Source organism: Neodiprion fabricii, chromosome 1, assembly GCF_021155785.1.
Source record: "Neodiprion fabricii isolate iyNeoFabr1 chromosome 1, iyNeoFabr1.1, whole genome shotgun sequence".
Taxonomy (NCBI): Eukaryota; Metazoa; Arthropoda; class Insecta; order Hymenoptera; family Diprionidae; genus Neodiprion; species Neodiprion fabricii.
This window is the reverse complement of record NC_060239.1, coordinates 59,389-79,239: the sequence shown is the minus strand read 5'-3', so window position 1 is coordinate 79,239 and position 19,851 is coordinate 59,389. Positions and strand designations below refer to the sequence as shown.

Genomic DNA, 19,851 nt, shown 5'->3' with positions numbered 1-19,851 from the left:
ATAATCGTATTAGGATCAAGTGTGACTAAATTCAAAAACATCTTTCGTATTTTATTGAATATTCACATGTAGAACTATTCCTAACAATTTTACAGGCATTTACTAATAGTATCATACATATTACTATGTCAGATGCTTTGGATTATTCTGATCTTTCATCTTTTCATGCAACGAAGGTTGCAGTGGTGTTTCTTTCAGCTCCTTTTCAGGGATGTAGAGTTTAAACGTCCTGAAGTATTTCAATATATTACCTGTAAAATAATCAGTTTTCATATTGCACGAAAAAACACAGGTATCTTGGGTAGATAGGGGCTTCGCTAGTGATTGTATTAGAAAAATAAACCGACATCATTAAATTTAATATTAATTTCAGAGTTTGGCAACTCAGAAGTGCATGAATGTGCAGTCCATTGCAACCACATTACTATAGAGCTGTCTGAAGATTATGTGTTATAGCAACGGCAACCTCACTCTTGTGCAACTTGATACAGAGCTGGAATGTGTGACTAAATGCACTATGTGATACAACTAGTCGAAATACCTTGCTCTCTGTGCGAGTGCAGTCTCTTGTGATGTAAAAAGCAGGTTTTTGATTATCTCTGTATAAAAATTAGTTACTGCATAATTCATGACGATGTTCCACTTTAATGTTTAACATGTATGAAAACTCAAACAAGCTGAGAAAACTGTCATGCTTATTGAACTTATAACAAAGAATTTCGATTGCTGGTGCATTCAGAATTGTGTCATCGCAGGCACGCTCCAATCATGACCCTTAGATGGCCTGTTAATTTTTTCTACGCTTGTTAGTGGTAAATTGATCATACTTGTAGATTCGAGACTGAGTTTATACTCAGCAGCTATTTCAGCAGCAGTGTGTTTTGTTGGCTCTGTATTATGATCTGTTATGAATTTGATAGCTTGGCGCAAAGTACATCTCCCTATCATAACTTCAGTTGGTTCAAAAACGCCAAACTCCAAGTCATCCCTGACAGTTCTGGACTGGGGAAGAGGCCGATCTGGATTTTTGACATGAAGTTTCTCCATCATCTGTAATTTCCAGATATAACGTAACAGAATACTCAACTCATCTACAACGGATTATGTAACTATTGGAATGATAAGTGTTACCTCTGCTGTATGAGATACAAGGTAGACATTTTTCAGATGATGATCAAGCTTCGCATCTTTCATGTTATGTTTTTTCAGGAAATCAGAATCTGCTGTAAATTTATTAAATGCCGATTGTACAACTACTTGGCAATGGTAACAGCAAGAATCAGGAAGTCATGTTCATTGAGTTGATACTTGCAGGGCGTTTCGAACACTTGCCTTCGTTCATTATTTCAGATTGTCTTGCAGACGGTTTGTGGTGAGGTGCGGGAGTTGGTTTTTCTTTCGAAATAACTTTGTGGGCACGGTTCTCGATATTGAACCTTTGCAATTGTCGTGACAGCATTGACATTCCCTTTCCCATTTGGCTATCTACTTAATATTGATTACCTTAAACGTATCAAGAATGTAACATAAAAACTGGCTTGTTTGTGACTTAGAGATATGATAAACATGCTCTACGCGGATAAGTAACCCGGCTCTACATCGGCTGCGAGAGATTCTTTAGAGAGGTTAGAGAGGTTAGAGTTAGGCTCACATTGGCTCGCGTCGTATCGATGCGGAAAACAGAAGACGTTACTCAAAATAACAATTGTAGACTTGTGAACGGAGTCTTTCTCCACGGTGGCGAGGCTAAAAAATGTAGCTCCATATACTTAGCCCGTCCTCAATGTCCGAATGAGTGGATTTAGTTTTTAATAGCTCGTTGAACATTTGTTGGTGTTGACAGTGAGTTCCCGACGTTTAATAGTCAATAGTTGAGTGGTTGTGAATGGCGAAAAGTATTTCAGCTCGGCACTTTTTGGCCCCTGAAATGCGGGAGACGATGGGAATAGTAACACGTGTCAAAAAATTACACATTTTTTTGGGCGATTTTCGAAATATGAGTAACTTTTCTGAATTCCGCTACAAAAGAGCGATGTACCCGCGAACTTTGAATTCTTTCCGTTTGTTTGTTTATTTAATACCTAATATAGGAAGAAAGAGAGGGAGTTTTCTCAGTCCGTAAGGGTAGGAGTGCTACATGCTTTTCAGAACAGGTTATGTGACTTCAACTTTCACGGATCAGTGAAAGGCGGAAATTGATATCTTCAATCGACGTTGTTTTCATATCATCAATACTCCTGTTTACGTATCATGGAAACTATTAGAAACTATCATATGTACATTTTGTTCTGCCCCAGAAAAAAAGTCCAAGGCCTGGGTAATATATATATATATATATATATATAGACTACGCAGTCAAGAACGACCGAGTACGTAGATACCGGATGAACTTCGGATTGACCGATTTGAGTTGCTGAGGTTTTATTATAATTTGGAGCTCTTTCTTTCTGGCGAGAGAGGAGAGCGGTCATTCGTCACTTGGTGATTGTTTGTAGTACTTCCACTTACGTACATGGTTATTTATAGAGAACCAATGGATATCCATCACCGATTTCAATCACACCGCAAACATTCGGGATTTCTGTAGAGTCTATTAGAGATCCACCACGAATATGGATCTTTTATGGAGCTGTGCGCATGGATTTCGCAAACGGCATATAAAAAAAGTAACGCACTCGTCATTTGCTGAGCCTCAGTCAACTTTCTTACGAGCATTGACTGAAGAATATATCTTTAGTTAACGTTACCAGTAACGAAGTTTTCAAGGTTGATCGCGCAGTTTGTGCATTGACTTTATTCTTCTTGGTTCTGAGACAAAGCACGGCATTTGCAAGCCGGTGGTCATCGCGCGGGGATATCTATTGCAGAGTGTATAGTGATAGTGAAGCATCTTGTCGTGAGTATTTATGAGATATATCTGAAAAGTGCAAAAATATTTTTTCAACACGTTCATGGGATTGTGCCTCGCCTTAATTTTTCTTGCATGTAAGGACGTAAGGTGAATGGAAAATTGCTCACTTCGAGCGTGGACTTCGTTACCTTCCCGTCGTTTTCCCAAGGAGGTAATGAGCAATAAAATAAAACTGAATGATCTCGTTTGTCAATCATTGTTCTCATGATTAATTCATGTAAGTGAAATCAAACGTGAAACGCAATTATTTTATTTTGCCCAAAATTCACGATAAGGGCCTTATACATGCTCTTGTTAGAAACAGCCCGGTGTACAACAGGCGTAGGGCTTACTTCTACCGAATAGCCTTCGGCACCCTCGATTCGAACTTGTGTATCATCATGTGACCAAGGGTACAAATCATACACCAACATCATACATCATATCATACATAGTATGAACGTTCGAAATCCAAATTTCGAATGTTCGGATGTTCAGAAATTACATTTCGACGTTACCGAAAGTTTTTTTTTTTCATATAATATTCGACCACGCTAATCAATCAGCAGAATTCCTCAGTCCGGAAATAAACGCGCAGTAGAGAGGACGTACGAAAATCGCGCTCGGCAAATTTCGAGCACCAAGTCCTCTATATCCTGGGTACCGTTCAGGACGAACGATCTGTAGTTCCTGGGCTCCAGGTCGTCTACCTGGTGAATTTCGACTTCCAAGGCGAGCACTCCGTAGCTTCTGTGCCTTAGATCCTTTACCTGTGGAGTCTCGAATTTCAGGACGAACACTCCGTAGTTCCTGGGCTCCAAGTCGTCTACCTGGTGAATTTCGGTTTTCTGGACTAGCGCTTCGCATTTCCTGGGCTCCGGGTCGTCTACCTGGTAAATTTCGTCTTTCAGGACTCGACTTTCAGGACGAACGATCTGTAGTTCCTGGGCTCCAGGTCTTGTACCTGGTGAATTTCGACTTTCAGAACAAGCGCGCCGCAATTCCTGGGCCTCAGGTATGAGAACTTATTTTGTTTTAATAGTTAAATCATGTGTATTATGTAATAAATAAATACGGATAATCACGTTCATCGTGCCCCAGGTTTTTCTCTTCCAAAGTGAGTGTCCCAATTACGTCGAATTTAAAAATTCAATCTATTACTTGATAACTCAATGGTATCAAGTAATGTTATGTTATACATCCCACTAAATTATTCGTTGTCCTAGAGCCTCTAGAGCTCTTACGTGAGTTTGCCGAATAAATGAACTGACGAAATGCTGTGAACCTAGACTTGCATGCTTACATATTTCAGCATTGCGAACGCATTAATATAATTATCGTATATCCATGTGAAATATGTTGTAATAAATATAGAAATATTTATTAAAATTATTTCATGAACTTTATATTTTTATAAATATTATGCGCTGTGTGGGTACGACCGTATAAGTACAGATTACCTAGGCACATACCTATAAGTCCCACGAGGCCCTGAGGAATCGTATTGATAATTAATACGTAATTGTGGTAAAGCATCGGAGTAGACCACAGAATTTTCTCCCTCACATCAAGTATAATCTATTAGTTTATAAAGTCATAAAAACGTCGTTTATATAAAAACTTATCAAGTTATTGTTAGTGCAGCAACTCCTACGTGATTGCGCTTTCGATATACATACACGCAGACCAAGCGGTTACCTGGATATTTTCAACGGAGCCTACGTAACAGAAGATTGGTTGATTAATCACATGTAAAGGTCCGTCAATGTAATACATGTGGGCATAGCGTATCTATTAACGTCTTCTGCTTGTGAACGATAGTACATCGTGGCAATCATCAGGTTTCAAGCGCAGAATAAGTTGACCAACGGTTTACAAATCTATAAATAAGCAATTTTAGATGTGCCATTGCTTTTACCACGGCCGCACTTGCGTCTTCGCGACACAGAGCTTACGACTCGTATAAATTACTTCACGGTGTTGCTCAGGTAAGCTTTCGAATATTGAAAAAAAAAATAATTAATAAATGTTGATTTATAATGCAATATGTGCTGTACATTTTCTTACGATATTATATAGTACCTACTATTCAACTATTTGTGAAACTGGCCAGATATAAGTTGAGTGCAGTTTAATTATTATTTAGAAATGACGAGAGAGCTGCACATCATTCCGAGCATCCCGATAAAGCTACAGGAGGTAAGATGATATTACGCAGTCAATGAGCTACCAAGTGATAGTAAACATACGCGTTGTATAAACATAAAAATATGAATAGCAAAGGCATACCCCTCATCCATTTCTGTTATTTTTATGAACGTGCACTCTTTCCCCCGAAGCGGGGCAACCAATAGCTAGTTCCTTGGATCTCTTCCAGCTAACCGAGTTGAGTGTCTATTTTCGTATAAGATTGTATATTACACTTTAACAAGCGGTTGTACATCTTGAACTTATGCCTATGCGCCTATCCCTCGAAAATTAAATGTTAGGGACGGGGCGACGATGTCGGTAAATCGTCACATATTACACACGGTTACTTAGATAAGAATTAAATATTGTTTATTTCCGACTAACCTGTAATAGGTACTTTATTGACCTGAGAAGCGAAACAAAAGTAACATGTGATTCCCTCATGTTTTTCCCGCAAATTTACTTATTCCCCTCATTTGCGGGGAAAATGTATTATTTCCCGCAAATTCAAAATGCTCCGCTTTTGTAGGTGGATCCCACTTTTGAAGTTAATAAAGTGGCCACGTTACGGTTAAGTCGGGAATAAATTCCTACGTGTAACATGGGAATAAAAGCCGATTATTCCCTCGGTTGATCACTGCCCTCACTTCGCTCATCCAGTAAACCGTCGCCTGAGAATAACCTGTTCTACTTTATTCCCTTGTCGCGTAATGTATTATATTTATCCGCAATTGATATTTCTACGTAGAGTGATGTAGTTTGGATGAAAAAGAAAGAAATTTATTCGCTGATGAAGGTTTTATCTGGTTTCACGTAATTTCGTAAGACAAAGAGGGAATCAAACTAAAACTAATTGCAAAGTAAAAACCACATGGCTAAGGGTTTAAGTATTATTTCAGTATTCCCCGGACTTTTGTGGCAATACAGATGGAAAATTATTATAATGACTTTATGGACTACGATAATTATATTATCCACGATTATACTATCACTGTTTACACCGATCAGTGTAAAGGTAACTTTATAGGTAATTCTAAGCTGAAAGTAAATCGTATTTAATGTTCGGCAGCGCAATTGGAATTGTGGTGAACTTGACGATGAGAAAAATTCTCTGCACCTGCCATAATATTATAGGGTAGGCACGAGACGGAGTGGTACGGAAGACGCGATCATGTCAAATACGATAATTAAATCGTGTCGTCTTGTTGCCTGGCAGACATATAATTTAAGCGATAGTGAGGAATGTCAACAACATCAGGGGGCATGCGTATGGTATGTATAAAGTTAACCGACGCGGCGCGGCGCGCTGCTTGTCTTGGCCAGCTGCGCAACTCTTATTGATCGCCAGAATCACGCATTTTAACGATGCCTTATGTATTCGACGTATTCTATACGTATACTTATAAAACGGACAAAAATAGAGATACATTCCGTATGCGTACACTACAATATGACGGGATGTTCGCTGACATTGCCGTCACTCTCACAATCAGTCATTGTGCCGTATATTTTGTACGTGTGTAAGTATGGGTTAACCTTTACGAATCTCCCGTTTTTTTTTTGTTCCTGCAGCAAGAACCCCGGTAAATAAGAACATATGTCCTTTGTACGGATGACCATCTTGCGGGATGACTGGCTAGTAATAGCCGCATTATGAGAAGAATGCTTATATATTCCGCAGGCTGTACGATCTGGAGTGTAGTGCATTAACGCTAGTGGGGAATACAATGTCGCGACGCAGCTTCCAACCATGTAGCTTCATTCAAAAGAACCCTGTACGATTACCATCCCCTAGGTTTGCGCTTAATCGTTGAGGGACGCGTCTGCGCTGTTCTTCGATCCGTCGAGGCGGGTGGACGGGCGGCCCCACCTATTCTCATCGGGTATATCACTTGCAGAGTGCATTGCGCTAGTACCGTAAAATTTCTCGGATAATAGTGTAGGAAGACGAAAGGCGGGACGGGACACCCGTCGATCTGCGAGACAGACATATCGGAGCCGAGATCATGGTCACGGATAACACGAATCAGGTGATTTAGCGATTCGGTACATTAATACTATAAAATAGGTGTATTTGATTTCTTACCGGGAATGGAGAATACCTATACGAGGGTGCTGGCAGAATCGAATAATCGTTCTCGTATCAACATCAGATCGACGTCAGCTCTATTCTTTATTTATAAAACTTGTATACTGTGCAATATGCATGCCGGCTACACACATACGATGATTCGCAGAACTTACCATGGTATGGCTGTAACGATGTGTTAAAATTTTCAGCATACAACCCCGTCAAACGCTTAAATACAGACGTGGTATAACTAGTGATACCAATTTTGTCATTCTCTCGATAGTATACCTACAGTCGCAAATGTACATACCTGTAATATTATAATATAGCTATGGTAATATCATTTTTAAATTCATTTTCACATTTATTTTATTGGTTTTCACATCTTGTACTTTGGCACACACCGGTTTCTTCTCGACATATTATTCGATTAAAGGCGATCGCCTTTTAAAATATCTCTACCACGTCCATTCCGCACTGCGAATACGTAGCCGGGGTAGCACAATATGCCAGTTGCGTTGTGCAGTATAATATACTTCGTCCAGCTAATTCGATCCAATCACGCAACAACGAGTTCGTTCGCGTATACGGGGTGATACGACGGGAAAATATGTCATGTGTCAGTGACAGCATGAACCTCACCCGATGTACCCTGCATGTACGCATCATGCCGGCACGTACGACGAGTCTTCTTTGAGTACATTACTAAATAGTATAACTATAAATATGTAATAATTCCTTCAACAACAACAATTATGTCTTTGATATATCTTTCAGGCTGATGATACGACGGCACTCCTACGGGCTGCTCGATCCGGAAATCTGGAAAAAGTTGTGGAATATCTGGATACAGATTTGGACATCAATACAGCTAATTCGGTAAGATGCGCCGATTATCCGCTAACACCCCTTCCCCCATTGTCCATCATTAAATCTATCGTTGTAACGTACAGTAGTTAACATATGGGATACAAATTTTGAAGATCACACTAACTATTTACAAGCTTTGAATTTTTAACTCCCAGAATTAATTCCGAATATATAATAGGGATCGATCGGACACTGTACCTAGATGAAACATACTTTGAAACATACCTAGTGTTAGCCTCTGACAGATTATAGGCCGGAACGAACTGCGGGATAGAATAAAATAGAATATGATGAAGATCCACAAAATAGTATCAAGTACTAAGTAGTTCAAGGATACGATGTTGCTAATGTTAGTATACTAGACGTGGATTGTAAGGTTCAAATGCAGGCACATCGGCTGCCATAGGTGTAAGTAAATGTTCAACAAGTTAGGAGAAGATGAGTAAAGTGATGTTGAGAATTTACGGGGTATACGGTACAGGTCAACTTTAACGAGAGAGATGTAATGGAATTTACGAAGAGTGAAATCTGGAATTAACATGTTCCAAACATGTCATTGACGCAGCCACTTCCTGATGATTTGATTTAAAAGCTGCAAATGTCTGAGACAACTGTGAAGCAGTACTTTTACTTACCTATAACATATTTATAAGAATTGCGGGTATAGCCTGGAGATTAAATTCTCGACATTTCGGGTTTCAATCAGCCGTCAGAAAAAGAATCGGTATACGTTATCTACGGATAGAAAGAACTACCTTGACGCGCGTGCGGTAAAATGATATTGTGACGAACCAGCACACCGCGGGGCCCTCAACGATAACCGTGAGGTCAAACTATATGCATCAGTTAGCACAGGGCATATGCAATATAAATAGGTACAATGGTATAATACGAAGACCCTTCAAGATACCCATAGGGTCCGGTCCACCGAGTCCTCATATTACGAATGAACTGAAATGCGTTTCGTTAAAGCGAACGGAACGTCGGCTGAATCTTGAAAAGAAAGAACATTTCGAAGAGTCTCACAATCATCTCTCTCTCTTTCATTGCATGCGGTAAATCGGCTTGCTTGCCACTCTCCTTTTCTTTTCTTTTCTTTCCTTTTATTTTTTATTTTTTATTATTATTTTTTTTCTCTTTCTTTTTCTTTGCACTATTTGTATGCTTTATTTGTGCTACATTTATGCTTTATTTGTGTTTATATTCGCTCGCGGTTTCTCCGCGTCTTGACTCTGTACTCTGTATGCTTCTTCTTAGTTTTCTTAGTTTTCTTAGTTTTAAGCCTAGGTTAAGTCTTATTACATTATATTTAATCTTTTTTCATGTACCCATTGCCCACGGAGTTTTTCTTTTCTCCAGGGCATAATAAAACTTATTCATTCATTCATTCATTCTCTCTCTCTCTTTCTCTCTCTCTCTCTCTCTCTCTCTCTCTCTCTCTCTCTCTCTCTCTCTCTCTCTCTCTCTCTCTCACTCACTTGGGTCTGACGTCCAGTCATAAATAATAACTAATCTTTTATAATTTCTCATGTTTTTTACAAGCCTGCCCTCTATACATATGCATATATGTATACACCTATATACCTATATACCGACCGTAGTAGCTCACAATCAGGTCCTAGCACTCGTGGCTGCGAAGTGAAAGGGCTCGGGTTCAAATCCCTGGCCTGTCCATTCGGCCCTGAGCGGCAACTTGCAAAAATGTAGGACGGGTCGCGCCATTTAGGCGCTGGGTTGCTGGTCGGTGCTTTGGACTTGTGTCCGGCTATACATGGACAAGGTTTTCGGCAGTTCCACTTGTCCCTCGTGCAAATGCGGGTGTTTCTACTACGACTGCCAAAAAACTCCTGCTATACTCCTTACTTCCTCTCACCGATTGCAAATATAATTTTGATTAATAAGGAATTATTATTATTATATGTATATGACTATCAGTATATAAGGTACTATACCTATGTATACTATATAGAAAATATTAATTGTCTTACAGAACGGATTGAATGCATTGCACTTGGCATCAAAGGATGGACACGTGGAGATTGTGACAGAACTTTTGAAGCGTGGTGCTCGTGTCGATGCCGCAACAAAGAAAGGAAATACTGCTCTTCACATAGCTTCGTTAGGTAAGGCAATTCGTTACGTATATTATATGCGTAGGATACTTGAATATTTTTCAACGCAACGTTCTGTCCGCAACAAATTGTCCGCATACAGAGAGCGGCCGGAGAAGAAATGTGTCGATCGACCATAATTCGTTGTTGTAAACACGACATCTCGGGGTAATTTAGAAAAAGAAACATCTCGATTCGGTGCTTTCCGCACTTGTAACATGCAACATGTAGTACCATTCCTAATGTTTCATAACATACGTCTACGTATCACCTACTTCGAGGATCTATGAGACGGTTTTATTTTAGGAAATGCATAATGAAGCTGCACACTCGCAACTACATTGTATATCTTATGCATACTATGCGAAATGTATTATCCAGACCAAGTTTATCAAGTAACTGCTCAGCCGTGTCGGTTTACACCTTTATGTTCGTCAGTACCTTACGAAAGTCCGTATCAAAACACTGAAAACTACTTCTTTTCGGGGCGCGATGACTCTCGTTATGCAAAGAGCTGCCCTCTACTGCATAGGTCATACTGTATTTTAATCATTGTCAGTCAGTTGTTCTTACATAATTTTGTAACTTGTCATATCGTTATAGCCGGCCAAGTGGAAATCGTGAATATCCTTCTACAGCACGGATCTACCGTAAACATACAGTCTCAAAATGGCTTTACACCTCTTTACATGGCAGCCCAAGAAAACCACGATCAAGTTGTCAAGATACTACTCTGTAACGGGGCCAATCAAAGTTTAGCGACTGAGGTGCGAGAATTTGCTTGTATAGGCAAAAAATTTGATTATTACAAACGACCCATACCTATGTATGTATGTTTGTATGTACCTAATTATGACAGATTAGTATATCACACTTATGTATAATAGGATGGATTCACACCACTTGCTGTGGCAATGCAGCAGGGCCACGATAAGGTTGTCAGCGTATTACTGGAGAACGATTCCAAGGGTAAAGTTCGGCTACCCGCGCTTCATATAGCGGCTAAGAAGGATGATTGCAAGGCCGCAGATTTGTTATTACAGGTAAGCCATGGATTTTATATCGCGAGGATTCAGGGGGACATCTCTCCGCGTACTCTACTATAATTGGCCTGCAGAAGGGCGGGACGCTTCACCGAATCCTCATGGTATATGATTTATACCGTTGAATAAAGAGGTGAAAAAAAGGAAGAAGCAGAGAAAGTGCAACACACCAATTGCCGAGACATTCTAATGTTTATCATTGTCGCCGCGACATAATATTATGTATTTTTGGGCGGTCAGGGATTCACTCGACTGTTGCGATTATAGTTCCGAGTCACGGGTAAAGGGTTGGTCGACAATACAGGCACACAAAAAAAAGTATCTCTATACCCATGTGTTTTCGGACATACTGCCTGAAACATTAGTTCGTTGCCTTCGACATTGCAAAATTTTTCGATGCGCAGGTAGAGTGAAAATATCCGACACATAGCTCGAAGTATAATATACGTATATACCACCGTATATACAACACCGGATTCAGATTCAGCATGTCCAACAACATACAAGTTAGGTGGCTTAGTCCGCCGGACAAGACACTTTTATATTGGTGCCTGTATAATTGACAAAAAAGAAACTATAAGTAATATTTTAAAGTTTTGACACATTTCTTGAGTATATTTTCAAATTACATTATTTATCTGGATGAAAATTTCACGTGTAATTCTTATATTGCAAGACAATAAAATATATTTGCGCAAGTTTGTGTAGAGATATTTAGAGTTTCATGTAAATTTTTCGAATTTATCCGAAGCGCTTTTCGGCACTTTACTACCTGAATGCTTGGTGACTTTTCTGGATTCAGCAGCAGCAGTCTACTTTCTTCTTTCAATATTTTTCTTCATTTTTCCAGAAAACTGATCCATTTCTCTGTAATCACACGATCGCATAACTTTAATGGTACAAAATCAGCAAAATATTTCACCGAACAAACTAGATAATTAATTTTTGTTTAACCCTTACTCAACATTAGTACAGTTATGTAAATACCCGCAGAACGATCACAAGCCAGACGTCACTTCAAAGAGTGGGTTCACACCTCTGCACATTGCAGCGCATTACAGTAATGAAGAAATTGCAGGTCTCTTAATAAAGAGGGGAGCAGATGTGAATTACTTAGCTAAGGTAAGAAAATTATACTTCTGATTAGACTTGTGTAAATGTATACCTGTATTCCTACGTTATACACGTAGGGACAAACTTTTAGCAGCATATCTGTCACGGGAAATAATTGAGTGGTATTAAATTGTCGAATATTTGATCAGAGTGGTACAGATGATACCTCGAATGAAAAATGATTTTGAAGCTGAAAATCTTGACTTCAAGCTCCATTCTCCAGACTTAGTCTATACTCATTGTTTCTCAAATAATCCTACCTTTTAAGTCACTCATGTCAAATCTGTAAAGTGAACCTTCGACTACGCGCAATCATGCACGATTAACAACTTTTTTTTTTTTTAGATTTTCGAAGTAACCAAAAAAATACTTTCAAAAAAATTTTGATCTTACGTAACAAGAGAAAAAATCCTCTTTGACTCGAGTTTATCTTTGGTATTAAAGGACATACCTAGGAGAAATTGAAAAGAGGCTTTTCACGGGAAATCTCTATTCTTCAAGATGATAACACGGGAACACATGATTGCCATTTTTACAGAAGCTGTGTCGCGGTTAAGCTTAAATTTCGATCACCGAATTCTAAGGGCCATTTTTGGAAAGTTGTCTAATCTATCAGTGACATCGCGGGTAATTTTTGATCAAAGATTCAGAGAGGCAATTCTTTCTTCTGATGCTGGATAACTTGGCGAGCAAAAATCGCAGAGGAAATTTAAGAAAACAAACAATCGTTCGTCGCGCATCACTATACGCAAGCTTCGAGATTCACTTTACAAATTTGGCATGGATGGCTGAAAGATAGAATTACTTGAATCAAAATGCGTATAGACTAAATCTGGGGAATGGAGCTTAATATAAGGATGTACAGGCGTCTGGGTCGAAATCGTGCTAGGTCGTTGAAAATTATGCGGGCCCGTTAATCGTTTCCACGAGCGTATTAGTTTCCACAACAAGAATAATATATGAGGGATTCTCCGTCAACTCGGCCACGTTTTTTTCGACCATCTCAGATCTGCCCCATAACTGGTTATATCAAAGTACTACTAAAAGGTACTCTATGTGAATTTTTTCAGATTTTCTAATTCATTATTTGAGAAATTGCCGTTTTTTTTCAAATGAATATATCACGCAAACTTGGAGTAACTGAAAAAAAAATGACTCCACATAAAAGTTGTAGTTTCTTGTTAGTTTTCGAGAGGAATTTTTGAAAAAATTTGTATGTTCCGTCAACGCTGATTTTTTTACCAAAAAAGGAAGAAATTATTTTTTTTATTCAAAAAGGACCCGTTTTTTTTTTTTTTGCTGAAAAAATTACAGAAAAATTAAACAAACTCGGTCGAGGTTCCGGTATAAAAAAATTAATTTGTATGGCTTCATTTTTTTTACCCTACAACCCCGATCCGTGCCGCTCTGGCGATTTTTTGGCGATATTGTCACACATATTGGAAGACCCTGTAATTTTGTCGGCAAAAAAAAGGGTCCTTTTTGAATAAAAAAAATAATTTCTTCCTTTTTTGGTAAAAAATCAGCGTTACCGGAACGTAAAAATTTTTTCAAAAATTCCTCTCGAAAGCTAATAAAAAATTACAACTTTTATGAATAGTCATTTTTTTTCAGTTACTCCAAGTTTGCGTGATATATTCATTTGAAAAAAAAAACGGCAATTTCACAAATAATGAATTATATAATGAAAATCTGAAAAGATTCACATAGAGTACCTTTTAGTAGTACTTTGATATAACCAGTTAGGGGCAGATCTGAGATGGTCGAAAAAAAAGTGGCCGAGTTGACGGAGAATCCCTCATATTTGACTGCAGCACAACATTAGTCCACTTCACGTCGCTGCCAAATGGGGAAAGATCAATATGGTGAAGTTATTGTTGGAAAACTCAGCAACGATAGACGCAAAGACACGAGATGGCTTGACGCCGTTACATTGTGCGGCAAGATCGGGGCACGATCAAGTCGTTGCAGTTCTTCTTGAAAATTCAGCACCGATCAGTGCACGAACCAAGGTGAGAAGGACGCTCCGATACTGTGTTTAATTTAATGATCGTACTTCTATAATCACACTGCATCCCATTATGTGAGTATTCGTGCACCAAATGTTAATAATGGGATCTACCCACGAACGTCTCTGAGAACACCCTTTCTAACCACGCGTTTTTACCTGACAATAAGAACCCAAGCAGGTCTGCCTGACAAAGGCCCTTGCCGTCTTGTTGAGGATTTGAAAAATATTCCATTCGTACTTTTTCGTCACTGTGGCCGAACATCAAGCTCCTGCTCTATACGTTATATCACATGCGGATATGAGATGTTGCATATTTACACTACACTAGGTAATATGTGTTACTAGAATGGTTTGGCGCCTCTACACATGGCTTCGCAAGGGGATCACGTGGACGCCGCGAGGGTTCTTCTGTATCACCGGGCACCGGTGGACGAGGTGACCATAGATTATTTGACGTCTCTGCACGTAGCAGCCCACTGCGGCCACGTGCGGGTCGCTAAACTCCTCCTGGACCGCAGAGCTGATCCGAACGCGCGGGCTTTGAATGGGTTCACTCCCCTTCATATCGCCTGCAAGAAGAATCGTATAAAAGTAGTTGAGCTCCTCATCAAGCACGGTGCCTCCATCGAATCTACTACCGAGGTAAACAACTTCTGGCTGCATGTAAATGCGTAGGTATAGTATACGTAAAATACGTACCTTCACCGATACTGTGTGAGAAAGTAATTTCCGGGAGCATATTACACATACCCATTGCGATGCGCGTTAAATGAAATGTGAATGCTGCGAGCAAGGGCCGGGGCAATTCAATATTACACAACGGAGTCACCTCATCCGAGGCCTGCAAAATGAGGATAGTAAAGTACAAGTGAAATTTCGTTATCGCAAATATGTGACGAAGGTATCGATAGGACAACGGTATAATTATTTTTCCTATTTGATATACATACATTTTACCTTACCTACAATTGACCCGATATTTCAAAATCGTCCATTTTCTCAGACATTCAGTTGGCTGAAGCTTGGTACCTACCCAGGGGTCTATGAGAAACCCGGTTACGCGTCTAAGTTCGAAATTGAGAAATTCAGAATAGTGGATTCAAAGAGTTGGTTGTTCCGAATTTCTAAATATTGATTTCAGATTTATAATCAGTGATCTCAGAAAAGCCGTGGTAACGCAGTTTCATCGAAATAAGATAACTTGTTGCATTTCCGTCAAGTGCCTTGGATTTGCCATTTTGAATTCCCAAATTTAGAGCTAAGATTTGGAGTTGGGGACCTCAAAAAACCTCTCAATTTCTAGCTTTTATTTAATGGGAGGTAGGGATAAATGTATGACAATAAAATAACTATTTGCCTTTGTCGCATCATAGCTTGGTCGATATGCGCTTTGTAGCAATTATATTTTACTGTCCTTATTTTTCATGCACAACACCGCTATGAAGTTACTACATCCCGTGGTCTAGCACGACCAACGACCGAACTGATTACGTCAGGTACAGTGAATTTCCCACTCAATTAGATGGTTCTGCGAACAGCATGTACGACTTTTGGTACCTCGATCACCCACATTAGAGTTTGTCGACTTTCGTATTACAATATGACAGCTCCCTATGGGGGCTTTGCATGAAATCAACGAGTATACAGAAGGCCATATTGTTCTGGCCCGCGATCAGTAACCGAACCGAACATGGCAGCGGCCGTGAATTTGTCACCCAATTAGTATTTCTAGCAGCCACGGCTCTTGGTGCTCAATTAATATTGTGCTCCCATTAGAGTCGAAAATGAAATCATTGCACAAAATTACCTGGTATTGCTTGCCCAGAGCATTGCCAATAAGTACGATTAATGCTAATTAGTAATCGGACATAAAATGATTTCCAGTGTAAGAGGTACACCAGAGTAAGGTCAAATCTGGCTACCTGCGTTTCAGCGGATCAAAAATGAGGCACTAACCATTGATGTTTCCCAATATTGTTATGGGAAAAATGGTATTAAAACCAAACCAGCGCTATAGCGACACCTGGAGCTGACACGTTGTGTGTTATCATATGGCAAACTCCAATTTATTGCTTTCCTGCTAAAATTAGAGAGGTTAGATCCGACGTTATTCAGGTGTACAGCTATCTATAGTAGATACTATGGCATCCAATGAAATCGGTTTTGCCATAATATACCATTATAAGGAATTGTAATATCGTGTCCAGAAAGCCAAGTGGGCGCAGCTTATACCTATATTATATGACATCATTCAATTTTCTACAATTCTTATGTTTTCCAGTCTGGATTGACGCCCTTGCACGTGGCCAGTTTTATGGGGTGTATGAATATCGTTATATTCTTACTGCAGCACGAAGCCAATCCTGATGTCCCAACGGTGCGAGGCGAAACACCGTTACATCTTGCGGCTAGAGCTAACCAGACTGACATTATACGAATTTTGCTAAGAAATGGCGCCAAAGTTGACGCCCGTGCCAGGGTAAGATATTTTATTATAGAGAGGCTCGTTTCGATCTCCCCGGACTACTATTGTCATATGATTACATGCAGTCTCAAGGGCAAGGGGTAGAAAAGCAAATTAAGTGCACTTGTCCCGTTCCAATGGAAGCCAACCAATTTCAGCTCTTATTGCAGCTGATGCAGGTTTCTTTTTATTCCGATGCCTTTTTTTCATTCAACCATCCCCGTGAGTGGTGATCAATGGTAAGCTGGTCATACCTAATTTCCACGTTGTCAGGTCCTGTTACAGGTACAATTATTTCACACACCGTTATTTCAATAAAATACAAGATCGGGAGTGGAGTATCGAATTGAAACAAATTGCTCACCGCGTTCCGTTTGCCTTCTCGCTCTGCGGCAAAGAAAAAAAAAAAAAAAACATGCTTAGCTTCGAAATTCATTTCTTCAGAAAATGATGGGTTAGTGAGACTGAACGGTATTACATCCTTTGTTCTATTATACCGTCGTAAGATTTGAATAAGCTGACGGTCGATGTCCAACGCGCCCAATAATTTGCCGTCTGCGACTACGCGGATTTTCACCTGCGTCGTTATAATCACGGCTACTTGCGGTCGCTGATTCTGGCAATGAGTCTGACCTTTGAATTGCGATTTTTTTTTTTTTTTTACAAACTGTAGTGTGGCCGATGCGTCCGTCGGCGAGTAAAAAAACTAGTTAAAAATCATCTCATTTTCATAAATATCGCGTGGGCCTCGGAATCTTTGAGCTGCTGATTAGAAACGAATGAAGTATACCATGCGTGATAGTAAATTGCGCGCAATATGCATATTGCGTTGATCCCACACAATTTGTGATACATATCTATTTGTGGGTGTGACACGGGCGTGGATTATTATAGTATTAGATGAATTATATTCGGATGTCTACCGGTGTTTATTCAGGAACAACAAACGCCGTTGCACGTGGCGTCTCGACTTGGGAACGTGGACATCGTTATGCTTCTCCTGCAGCACGGGGCTGCTGTGGATACGGCGACCAAGGACATGTACACGGCGTTGCATATCGCGGCTAAGGAGGGACAGGAGGAGGTAACGTACATGGAGATTTCCAAATTAGCCGACTATATCAACGCACATAATAGTATGTATCTCTTCTGGACACGGCACCAAGAATATTTAATTTAATTTCATTTCATTTCACTTCATTCAGTTTATATAAGAATTCATCTCGTCCGCTGTAGAGACAATATGAGCTTTTAGTTGTAATTATATGCATACACCTATTCTCCTTCATAATATCAAAATTGGCATGGACGAACCCCAGCCCAGCCCATCCCACCCCATCTCATCAGTCACGCATATACGTACTTTATTTCTCTCTTTCTTTCTCATGTATCATATCTCCATTTTCGTACATTTTGTCGTTGGTAGTTGAATAAATATATGATTTGTTTGTGTATTCGCAACTCTTTATTTGCTACCCTTTTCAATATCGAGACGGACTAGAACCGCAGAGCCTTAAGGGAGAAGCGTAATCTTTGGTTCAAGATATGGTTCCAGTTTTTTCGCTGGCAGATACCGCTGTGATCGTGCAAAACCCTCCGCCACCAGGATCTAACCACGAGCGCGTACATATGTAAAGGTCGTATTTGCGAGCTCACACTTGAATCATGTACTTGCGCACAGCGCGTCGCGCATCCTTTAGCATTATAACGGTTGTAGCCGAGTAACAAGATAAAGATAGACAGGGCACAAGGGCTCTAATCCAGTGACAGAAAACAGTCAATCCTTAATGGTATCACAGCTGTTAGATTGGCGTGCAGCCAATATGCACCGTATCGCTGTACTCGGCTTCTGATTGAGTCGGCAATGCGCTGCTCAGAAGTATATAGGTACTCGAAGAGAAAAAGGTCGTGAAATCAACCGAATAGATTAAGCTGGTGGAACATTTTTTGCTTCAATCATTATTTTGTGAAAATGAATATAACGTAGTTAACGTACAACAAATCCTGTCAAGTCAAGTCAACCGGATGAGTTATTCAAACTATGCAGTTAATTTGATTGAAAATTTGTCAGTCCCAAACAATTTTCAGTTGTGTCAACTCAACGATCCGTTTGAAGAAGAGGATACCCGCCATTAACTGCGTGTAATCGCTTCAACTGAATATTTTTTGTCACCAAAGAATTCAGTATTGCGCGGAATCAAAGAGCCTGTCCGAAAATTGCCTCATCTTGGGGCCTGATCGGATTTTTCGGAAACAAAGCCCCGCGAACATGACACGCGCCATTCATTGTTCACAATGATACAATGAATATATTCACCAAATTTCAGTTAAAAATATTAAAAATGGTGAAAGTTATACACTTTGAAAGGATAACATTTCTCGAAATCAATTTTGAAGAAATTAAAAATACGATGAAATTGTGATCAAATACATTTTTGTTTTTTATTGATAACAAACAGTGGCAATATGGCTGACAATGAAATAAACTACATTTCCACCTATGCGTCCCAACGGTCCCGCTCTCTTGTTGTTTCCGAGTTTTTTTTCACCTTGTTTTTGGCTATTTAATAATGTCCAGATTATCCGAAAATTAGAGACTGGTAGAGAGAATATACTATAATGTGTACGTCCAGGCTGGATTCTCTCATGTAACAAAGGCGAAAAATATTACTCCAGAATCGATACGTTGCCAGACTTGACTCTTGTCAGTTCATTTTGTAGATCATATTTCAGGTTATTTGATGCAAAAGCCCCATAGGTACTTGTGGTTGGATTTCTAAATTAAGCTGTTTATTTTCACAAACTGATTCTCATGGAATACCAATGCATACAAAAATTCATCATTATAAGGCATTGCCGCTTCGAAATGAATCCAGCCTTGATTTCGTCAAACTGAAATTAAACGGTATTTGTACAGCGTATCTGGTGAACAAACGATATTTTATTTACCCTACGACAAATTAAACTTGAATTATAACTGAACCGACGACGTCATGCCTTGTATGCCCGGGCCATGCGATGGGGGCGATAATATAGCACAGTTCCGAATCTCCGTCTAGCTCATTGTTCGACAATTTTGACCAAACGA

At 39.6% G+C, this 19,851-nt stretch overlaps 2 protein-coding genes and 1 long non-coding RNA gene across 4 annotated transcripts; 1 reads left to right on the top strand and 2 right to left on the bottom strand.

Annotated features, from left to right (window-relative positions):
• Nucleotides 1–30: 30 nt before the first annotated feature.
• On the bottom strand, nt 31–1,934 carry LOC124188162 (protein NDUFAF4 homolog). 2 transcript variants are annotated; one of them, XM_046580652.1, is made up of 5 exons: nt 1,652–1,934; nt 1,333–1,503; nt 1,132–1,223; nt 828–1,050; nt 31–251 (listed from the first exon to the last, which is right to left on the bottom strand). In XM_046580652.1, the coding sequence occupies exons 2-5, from the start codon at nt 1,475–1,477 to the stop codon at nt 124–126; spliced, it is 588 nt and encodes a 195-aa protein (XP_046436608.1). In that variant the 5' UTR covers nt 1,478–1,503; nt 1,652–1,934; the 3' UTR covers nt 31–123. The 2 variants fall into 2 exon arrangements, with proteins under 2 accessions (XP_046436608.1, XP_046436609.1); XM_046580653.1 differs by lacking the exon at nt 1,652–1,934 and having other exon boundaries at nt 1,132–1,220; nt 1,333–1,645.
• A 2,805-nt stretch (nt 1,935–4,739) lies between these two features.
• Nucleotides 4,740–18,217, top strand: LOC124188142 (ankyrin-3-like). Its single transcript, XM_046580605.1, has 11 exons — nt 4,740–4,878; nt 5,037–5,089; nt 7,929–8,030; nt 10,012–10,144; nt 10,736–10,899; nt 11,020–11,175; nt 12,169–12,297; nt 14,103–14,300; nt 14,645–14,941; nt 16,581–16,778; nt 17,701–18,217. The coding sequence occupies exons 2-11, from the start codon at nt 5,039–5,041 to the stop codon at nt 17,941–17,943; spliced, it is 1,671 nt and encodes a 556-aa protein (XP_046436561.1). The 5' UTR covers nt 4,740–4,878; nt 5,037–5,038; the 3' UTR covers nt 17,944–18,217.
• On the bottom strand, nt 7,822–9,869 carry LOC124188168. The gene is made up of 3 exons (XR_006872253.1): nt 9,618–9,869; nt 8,247–8,284; nt 7,822–7,973 (listed from the first exon to the last, which is right to left on the bottom strand). It is a non-coding gene; the product is annotated as an uncharacterized LOC124188168 (long non-coding RNA).
• Nucleotides 18,218–19,851: the final 1,634 nt, after the last annotated feature.

Coding starts and splice junctions, on each gene's coding strand:
- LOC124188162 (XM_046580652.1), bottom strand. CDS start 1,477: ATGGGAAAGGGAATGTCAATGCTGTCACGACAATTGCAAAGGTTCAAT. Junction 1,224..1,332: donor ATCTGAAATAATGAACGAAG/GCAAGTGTTCGA, acceptor ATAAATTTACAG/CAGATTCTGATTTCCTGAAA. Junction 1,051..1,131: donor TTGTATCTCATACAGCAGAG/GTAACACTTATC, acceptor TGGAAATTACAG/ATGATGGAGAAACTTCATGT.
- LOC124188142 (XM_046580605.1), top strand. CDS start 5,039: ATGACGAGAGAGCTGCACATCATTCCGAGCATCCCGATAAAGCTACAG. Junction 5,090..7,928: donor TCCCGATAAAGCTACAGGAG/GTAAGATGATAT, acceptor TATATCTTTCAG/GCTGATGATACGACGGCACT. Junction 14,942..16,580: donor CCATCGAATCTACTACCGAG/GTAAACAACTTC, acceptor TATGTTTTCCAG/TCTGGATTGACGCCCTTGCA.